General features: G+C 39.4%; 1 protein-coding gene across 4 annotated transcripts; it reads right to left on the bottom strand.

The window, feature by feature from the left end:
* Nucleotides 1-388: 388 nt before the first annotated feature.
* On the bottom strand, nucleotides 389-9,285 carry LOC129288032 (eukaryotic translation initiation factor 4G-like). Of its 4 annotated transcripts, none has more exons than XM_054924341.1 (10): nucleotides 9,026-9,285; nucleotides 8,663-8,934; nucleotides 8,285-8,415; nucleotides 7,892-8,041; nucleotides 7,647-7,720; nucleotides 7,478-7,534; nucleotides 5,805-7,196; nucleotides 2,648-5,712; nucleotides 1,033-1,227; nucleotides 389-942 (listed from the first exon to the last, which is right to left on the bottom strand). In XM_054924341.1, exons 2-10 carry the CDS (start codon nucleotides 8,836-8,838, stop codon nucleotides 612-614), a joined length of 5,571 nt encoding a protein of 1,856 aa, XP_054780316.1. In that variant the 5' UTR covers nucleotides 8,839-8,934; nucleotides 9,026-9,285; the 3' UTR covers nucleotides 389-611. The 4 variants fall into 4 exon arrangements, with proteins under 4 accessions (XP_054780316.1, XP_054780320.1, XP_054780317.1 ...); XM_054924345.1 differs by having other exon boundaries at nucleotides 8,285-8,376; XM_054924342.1 differs by having other exon boundaries at nucleotides 9,063-9,285.
* Nucleotides 9,286-9,499: the final 214 nt, after the last annotated feature.

Raw genomic sequence — 9,499 nt, 5'->3', positions numbered from 1 at the left:
TATTTGTTTTCAATTAAATTAAAAAATATAAATCTTTTATTTATTATTTATTTTATAACAAACTCTTATTATTAATATCATTAAAATCCACTTCTCTTGATTTGTTTGAATAAAAATATATATTATATATGTATAACAGAGTAAATATATAATTCTTATCCTATCTTTAAGTAGTCATCAGCTTTGTTCGTGTGGAATAAATATGAGAAACTACACTACTCAATGACAAAATCACATTCACCAGGGCTGAACTTGGTGTAAGCCATATTACACATGCATATGGTGATCTCTGAAAATCAAATTTCTAGTAGAGATATTTTCAAGTACAGATTAAATCATACAAGGCAATTATGAGAAATAAAATCTAAAAGGATTCAGCGGACTAAGATTTAAGATGCCCAATTGAACCTTTCGTAATAGCAATGAAGATGTTGGAGAATGTTACCATTAAAACAAAGAAAAGATCATTGTAATATAAAATATGGCTACCCAACCACCCCAGAAGAGAGAATAATTTCTGCATATTTTTTAAACACTAGTAATACTAGTCAAAAAATAATTTCCCCACCCCTCAAACCTACAACAAAAGATACAACGAGCATCACTATACTCTAAATATATTTTTCTAACTTTCTTGATACATTGGAATTGAGTGGCCGGAAAGTCTCCAGCCTCAAGTTGGAGTTTGAACGGATCTCACTCAGAACTGCATCCCCTTTCTCCATTTGTATTGCCTCCAAGGTGCTTCCCAGAACATCTGCTGCCAGTCCAATTTCCAAGAGTTGGCCTGGCTCCTCTCCGCCTTCGTGTAATAGTCGACCAATATCTTTCAAAGAAACAACGCTTTCTGTCACAACTCTGGCAAAAACTCGGCCTAGAAATTCTGGGGCTCTGGGGGCATCGTTAACGGCATCTTGCAGGCCACTTAGAACATATTCAAACCTAGCAGGGGAAAAAAAAAATAAACATGGTGAGATTCTAGGCAATAACAATTTTCCTCTCGTGATCAGAAGACTTTCAATTAATTCTCACCCTTGGATAAGCTGAGACTGACTCAAGGTGCCATCCTGAGACTTTGTAAGGCTCACTAGTAATTTGGCCAGAAGATCTCTTTCCGTGTCCTTTCTCTCAAACGAGTCTATGACCCATTGAGAAATCATTGAAGGATGATAGCTCGGAGAGTTTAGATCTTTCACACACAGCGCAACTTCTTTTACATCTCTAGCACTGGAAATCAAAGCATTCAATCAGAAAAACATACAACAAACTTGATGGATGGAAAACAACTTGATCACTGACATTACCAGACTAAGAAAACAAAATATGTAGCTCCACAACACTCAGAAATTTGAATTTTGATCATATAACAACTCTAAATCCAAACACTACCAAAAAGCACTTGTTCGTACATGCCAAACGCACCAACATCACAAAGAAACGCAAAACATGAAATTATAAAAGTTTAGCTTTTCATGTCAGCACTCAGCAGTATGCGCCTGTATTTTGTCCCTTTTTTGCACAAGTCCAAACATTGTAATTGTAACTTCTGCATTTCATATAACAACTCTAAATCCAAACACTACCAAAAAGCACTTGTGCGTACATGCCAAACGCACCAACATCACAAAGCAACGCAAAACATGAAATTATAAAAGTTTAGCTTTTCATGTCAGCACTCAGCAGTATGCGCCTGTATTTTGTCCCTTTTTTGCACAAGTCCAAACATTGTAATTGTAATTGTAACTAATATCTAAATGATGTTACACAGGTTGAAAAATCATAATAAATCTGCATTTCATAGCAGCCATAACTTCTGCAACCTTATTCAGAATAATGAAAGTAAGAAGTCCCAGCAAACCAACTAAAACCAGTACAGAGAGTAGTCAACAATAATTATAAATGAAAGGCAGAACACTACTAAGCAGGTTCTTGGTTCTATGACGTGCACTATTGCAGATGGAAACATCAATGTATAGCAGACATAATTATATAGTTCAAAATATGAATATGAATCATATAATACTGGCTTTCACAACCCAAGCATTGTCTGAAATGGAAGATTTCTACATAAATTGTGACATCCACGTCAGGTCCTCATTCTCTTAACTAGAACACATTACTGATAGTTTTATACCTATATGGACATTTTAAAACACAGTTCAATTAAAATATTTTGCCAGATGTCAAAGTCATCTAGTTGTAGCAGCAGATGTAACAATTGAAATAGCAATGGATCCATGTAAAACACATCCGGAATAAGTTACAATATAAGTTAACTTAGAACTAATTTTGCCAACTAAACATCATTATAATTCCCCTGCAAAATATTTATCTCCAATTGTAGTCATTAACTTAGAACTAATTTTTGCCCACTAAACATCATTATAATTTCCCTGCACGATATTGATCTCCAATTGTAATAAGATGAAGTTTAATAATTTATAAGGAAAGCTATTTCAAGATAAACTTTATGAATCAAATATAAGCAATGACACAGAAGATAGGCAATTCCTCGTCACCAAGAATATGCCATGAGAAGAAGTGCTAGAAAGCTTCTCTTCTCCTGGGGAATAACATACAGCAGAGTGAATACTCTTTAATTGCAATAGCAACAAAACATAAAAAGATAGATAGAAGAAAAAGATACCTGTAGTATTCTTTAATTGCTGCCATGGACATGTCCCGCAGTTGTTCTTCCGGCCAAACCTTCTCTAACGAGGCATTCTTGGAGACTGCAGATCCTTGCACACCAGGAGGTAAAGTTGCAACAGGTCTCTCAAGACTCCTATCTGCATTTCTCAGATCCCTATTACCATAACTGATATTACGCTCCTGAACAGCTGATTGGTCATGAGCAGTTGCACTAGCAAATCTATCTGTAGCATATCTTGGCGTTTGATCCTCTCTGCTGCTGTACAGAGCACGCTCCGATGAATTGCTATAACCATTAGGGCCAGACGTCATTCTACGAGAATCTGCAGCAACTGGAAGCCCATCAGGAACAGGAGAACTTGGAATAGCAGCTGGCCCCCTAAAGGACATTCCTCTTGCAAGACCACCTTGTGGTCCCAAGGTTATAGAATCATCAGCTAAAGGTCTTTGAGGCAAAGGAATGGACAAATTTCTAGCCTCATAGGATAGTCTATCATCTTGACGAACATCCTGAGAACCACCACTGCGAACTTGCGCAGAAAGCCCACGTAGCCCCATAGGGGTGATGGGTGGAGACAACATAGATGACCCTCTCAGACTAAAATCCATAGGCATCCTTCTCAATGATGCAGTATTGCTTGGACCACGGCCTACCCTACCAGTTTGGGCCTGCCTCTCTTGGGCAGCATCTCTGTGCACCTCTTCAATCTTCTTTGGACCTTCAACTTTCCGCTTCTGCTGCCATTTGTTCTTTCTCAGATCAATAGCATCCTTCAACATGAATCTAACTCGAGAAGATAAATTCATGTTGTTTGATAACAATTTCATCCTTTCAAAATAAGCATCAATGTGTTCCTTGGCTTTGGGATGATCAATTATCACCCCTATAGTACTCATCAGCTTGCACAAGGCTTCAATATCTTCCTCATCAGGGTCCTGATATGATCCCAGTAACTTCTGGATGCACTCATGCATTATCCTCTCCGTCAACATTTTTTTCTTATATAACTCTCCAATCAATCGTATATTACCTAACATGCGTCTTCTTGCCTTAATTCGTTTCTCTTCCCTCTCTTCATTGGATTGCTTCACCTCACCATCATCATCCTTATTAGCCTCTTCTTGCTCTCTTTCACCCCTCTCAAATTCCTCTTGGCACTTGTTTAACAATAATCTCTTAAAAGTTATCTTTTCCTCGTCTTCACTGAAATCAGGCAACTCGGCAGCTAGATGAAAACAGAAATCGGCATACATTTCACAGAAGGTAGGCTCCATTAGAGCTTTCTCAAATATTTGAGAGATTACACGAGTAAGAGTGCCGGCATTGTCAATGTTAACTGCTTTTACCTGCTCAAAAAGTTTCTCAAAATTCTGAGGAGTTAACTTGTTCAAAATGGCTTTCAACTGCCTCTGCTTTGCTTGCTCCTCATCTGTCACCTTACCAACCTCATACTTCTTTTCAGCTTTATGCATCATCTGCAGTGGGGTTTGAGGAGAAGGAATTAAACCCCTCTGCTGGTAGTTAGTTGCTCGTTGCCATCTCTCACCATCAGGGCTATTCTTTTGCATAATTCCCTGATTACCCATGGATTGCATTGGTCCAGAAAGGATCCCTCCAGCATATTGCAGAGGTGTCTGAGCACGTGGATTCCTTAAAACACCAAAATTGCCTCCTTGACCATGTCGAAATCCTGTATTACCACCAAAACCATCCATGCGCATGTCACGTCCAGCAACTTTATTCCACCGGTCTTCTTCAAAATGCCCGGAGCCACGGCGGTCCATTCGAGACATCCCACCAGACCTATCCATAATTCTTCCTGGACTAAGATGTGAATCACGTTCAAAATGAGAACCAGTAACATTAGAATTCATCAAACCCTCAGGAATGTCTTCTATTTTAAAATCCGCAGGAAGATCAATGCATTGCTCTTCAAATTTCATAAGGAAATCCCTTGAGTATTTTTTACCTGCTAGTTCATTTCCATCACTGACCTGTTGTGTTTTTTCCGCAACTTCCAATTTTGGGGAAGACATATCAGCAGCATCCTCCCAATCAGCAGGCTCAGCTTTATCATGCCCATCTTTCTCAGTTGCAATAGCATCTGGCTGAGCAGCCTCTTTAGGCAACTGCTTTAAACTTCCAGATGAAGTACTTTCTTTGCTCTCTGTACATACAATGACTTCTTTCTTTTCCTCGGGTCTCTTGTATGCATTATAAAGATCAGCAGTTGACCCCGCAGCATCTGCTTTCTGAAGAATCTCCCTTCTTTTCTTCTTTCCTTTTGTTGTAGTTTTCACCTTATTTGGCTCCAAAATAGGTCTGTCCTTGCTAATTGATGTTGGAAGGAATACGGAGCCACTGTCTGCATTCTCTGAACAATCCTTGCTATGTTTTGAAGTTGCTTCTGGGAGATCACCAGAATTCTTATCAGTCGAGGCAGAATTTGCACAAATAGATTCATTACTAACCGTACTATCATTTCTATTTAAATAGATATCTCTAGAATCCAAATCATTTGAGGTAGGCACGCCTAAATTATCACCCTTTATGTCACATTCTGATCTAAAATTCGTAGATTCATCCTGCGATTCCAGTCTTTGTTGCACTTGCGATTCCTTAGCCCCATCTGTTTCTGTTTGTTTAAACTTAGTTCCAATGTCATCGCTTTTTTGTTTAAATACTTCACAGGATCTTTCATTTTTATCACCCACCTCAAGTATATTCATCTTTAAAAGTTTATCCTGTTGTGATGATTCTAGTTTATCATTCCTGTGGTTGTTCAAACTATCAATAGCTAAAGCACCAACTCCTTCAGCTGAAATGCGGACAGAACCTTCCAAAGAAGGATCAATGTTCATTTCATTGGCACAAGGAAAAATATCACTGCTAACTGTGGCTGATAATGCCTGTGGTGTGCTGTTAGAGTTATCATCACGGGTTGTTGCTACACAAGCCTTTGTTTTTTTTTCCGAAGTATCAGAAACTTCACGATCAACCATAACACTATCAACAGCTTGAGAAGGTACATTAACCACTGTAGGAGATTGTGAAGTAACCTGTGGGAATAATCGAAAAGAAAATACACTATTTCAAGTAAATAAAGATAAAATTAGAAATAGGTAAATTGATTATTAAAGCATTCAAGTACCTGATGTTGTGATTGGCCTCTCTTCCCTGTTTTCTTCTGATTATCTTTCAAAGAGTTTGACCTGCTAAGAGATTCCTTCTTTCTGCCTTCGTTGTTGGACACAACTGAGACAGAGTTCTCACTCACAGCAGCAGAAAAAGGCATCAAGGGAGTGGATGCAAGCTTCTCAGCAGAACCAGCAGCAGGTTGTTTTGACAATGACCTTGAAACAAAAGAATCACTGGACGGCTTAGACTGCTGTGAAGAGGTCTCAGAAAAATTATCAGACACTTTTGGAGACACAGTGGAGCCAGCATCAATCGATGCGCCTAAATAGCCGGGAGATTCACTTGTTTTAACAGAAATGCCAGAATTGGTGATTGTTGAGTCAACGATACCAGAACTGCCACTTGGTTTGATACTAGCATGAGCTACTCCAGACATACCTGATGATATCACCTTCTGTGAATCACGAGAATGTTCCAAATTTGGTGTTTCACCAAAGCCTGGAACAAAAGTGCCAGTTTTACTAACAGGCAAGGAACCAATAGATAATGGATTGTTAAAACCTCCATTTTGGGGGCCCTGATTCACAGGATAATTAAATCTTGGTTGCTGAGAATTAGGAGTTATATGGCTGCTTGATAATGGAACAGAACTAGGTGGAAAAAAGAGAGAGCCACTGCTGTAAGTGCTAGATGGAAAATAGTTGAGGGGATGAGAAGTGGCAAACGATTGAACGGGTTGAGACTGAGAAGGAACATTAGGATAATTCCTAGCACCAGATGACATGCCATCGGAATGTGAATCTGACTTTTTATCATTGTCAAGTCTGAGCTCTTCATGTGTCTCAGGATGAGTAATCCTGACAGTAGTAGCCTTGCGAGGACCAGCAAATTTTCCACCTTGCTGCTGGGTATATTGTGGGTTGATGTTCATACCCATGTTACCCAACTGATGGGACATCTGAGGACCCATTTGCGGAGGGAAACTCAAGTTTTGGCCTTGATGCATAATTCCCTGAGGATGAGTAGGAAGAGTTTGAAGACTTGGAAAAAAAACCTGCGGTTGTACTTGTGCAACATTTCCCATTGCTAAAGGGATCGGTATCTGAAGAGATGCTGGTGGCATTCCCTGAGATTGAATCTGTGGATTAGGTCCACCAAACTGTACAGGGGCCTGTGATTGGTGATGATATGGCATAGCCATTGAAATCCCAGTCATGGCAACAGAAGGCTTCTGCACCTGGCTTGCTGGGGGCAAAGCTAACACCTGCTCCTCCTTTTTCACCTTGTTCACTGAACGAGCCTCCCCAGCATTAGATTGGTCAGTAACAACACCATCATTCCTTGGTGGTAGCTGCTTTGGAGGTGTTGGCACTGAAGGCACAGGTCTAAAAGAATCGTGACAAGCCTGAAAATTAAAATGACCAGACAAAAGACTATTATTTCCTTGGTATAGAATAAGAAAAGCATGAATGAATATGCAAAGATGCCGGTTCCTTTTCTTAAGATTTGATTCCCAAAAGCCGACTCCTGATTAACCAATTAAGATATAGGAGTGTAGCCACAGTTCATGATTCAGCATCTGAAACTATACTCTTTTTCCTTCTCAAGGAGTTTGCAGTAGCAGTAAAACCATATTGTAACACAAACATACAAGGGATTGCATGGAAAAAGAATAAACCTGCATACCTGATCTCTTTTCTGTTCGTCCAAATTTGGAGGAGCTGAGCTTGTGCGAGCAGGAATCTAGTTACCATAAAATGAACACGATTGAATATGTGGGGACTAAAAATCTCAGCAACATGATATGTAAATACAAATACTTCACACTTTCAGAAATAACAGATAAGAAACCTACAGAAATCCCATTCATGAAACCGGGACTAATGGATCCAAATTGGAAAGCAAATGGCTTGGATGAATCTTCAGGGGCTGCATTAATTACAATAAAAAAAATTAATATCATAAGTCAATTAGCCCATCCTTACAAGGCATAAGTGAGAAAAGTAAATAAATTTTAACTTTTCCAAGCAACAAGTCATGCATATTAGGATTTCTTCCTCGTCTTATGTATTGATAACAAAGCAAACAGCAGTAACATACCCTTGGCAGGGGTCGTAGGAGCTGCTGCATCAGAATTCACGGTGGAAGGTCCAGGGGTTGGAGCTTTCGGAACAACTCTGGTGCTCTTCTGTATGGATGAGGGCTCAGATGACTTGGCAACTGCATTCGTAACTGGCGCATCAGATGCTCCTGTTACACCACATGATTTAAGTCCATAAAGAATGTTCACAATCATAATATACAAAACACTCACTTGCTGATATAAAATTATTCAGTGGCTTTTGACCCTCAGAAGGATCTTTTACAGTAAGGCCAACGCATGCATTCATGCACATAATTCCACCAGATAACATAACCAAACAATAAACGCAAGGCAGAACAAAACTAACGTTTCCCCACCAAGAAAAAAAATTACAAGAAAATGTCACATACCAGGTGATTGTTGTGAATGGGCACCATTTGGTATCGTCCGGCCTGTAGAAGCACCATTAGACTCGGCTGAATTTACAGGGGGAGGGTTTACCCTAGATTGCCCACCATGTGAATTGTTAGACCTCTTAAAACTAGAACAAGCAAGAAAAAGAGTTAATAAAACAGGAGAAGTACACTGACTATGACGATAGAACACACAAATCCTTTTGTCCTCAAATCACAGAATCCCAGTTTCCCCAATCTGACACATTCCTCAAAGTAAAAAAAAAAAAAATCAATTCTGCATAGAACCGTAAAAATTACACCCCTCACATTCCCACAATGCTCGCCAATCCAACAACAAAGACAAGAAAATAAAACTCGCAGACCCTAACGTACCTCCGATTAGAGGGCTGTGAGGAACCCGAAGTGATCACGGCAGAAGGCGCGGCCCCGCCGCCACCACCCTTAACGTGCGTGCCTGAGGAACCTCGCTGCTGATTGAAGCTCCCTGATCTCCAGGATTTACGGTAATGATTGTCGCTCTTATCGGACCTTGATTGATTGAAGGACATATATCCCAACTCTTAATTGCTCAACAGGCACAACAAGAAAACCCAGAAAAATAAAGAAGACAAGAACGAAACAAACTCCTCTCTTTCAATTTTTCCCTGCAATAAAACAAACAGATCCACAATATTATGAAAAATAACCCCTCAACAACTCAAACCCATCAATTATCATCAACCCATAAATACACACCCAATAAGAAAACGAAAGGAAGTCTTGAAGGAAGAACCTATACAGTGAAGTGTAGTGGATTTAGGGTTTTATTGGGTCGTCATGGCAGTGCGAGACGAAGGGGTTGATAGATAAAAAAGGGTAAGGGAAAAAAAGGAAAAGAAAGAAAAGAGAGGAGAGGAGAGGGGGAAGAAAGAGAAAGCGAAGCCAAATCGGATGATTTCGTAGGAGAGAGAAACTAGAGAGAGAAAGGAAAGCGTCGGGGTAACAACAGAACAGTGTTTAAGGGCTTAAAGGAGTGGTCAAAAGAAGGTAGGTTTTTCAGGAGATCAACAATCGAATCGAATAGCGGGCGTTTTCAGTGAGACCTCTTCGCTCGCTTTATTTATTTTTAACTATAATTAAAAAAAATTCAATTAAAATAAAAAATTACATTTATTCTCTTAAAAATTTAAATGAATTCAAATTAAACAAGATGCCTCTTTTTTTTTTTAA

The sequence above is a fragment of the Prosopis cineraria genome, unplaced genomic scaffold, assembly GCF_029017545.1.
Source record: "Prosopis cineraria cultivar Desert tree isolate PC_DT_omini unplaced genomic scaffold, ASM2901754v1 PC12, whole genome shotgun sequence".
Lineage (NCBI taxonomy): Eukaryota > Viridiplantae > Streptophyta > Magnoliopsida > Fabales > Fabaceae > Prosopis > Prosopis cineraria.
This window is presented reverse-complemented; position numbering and strand designations above follow the sequence as displayed.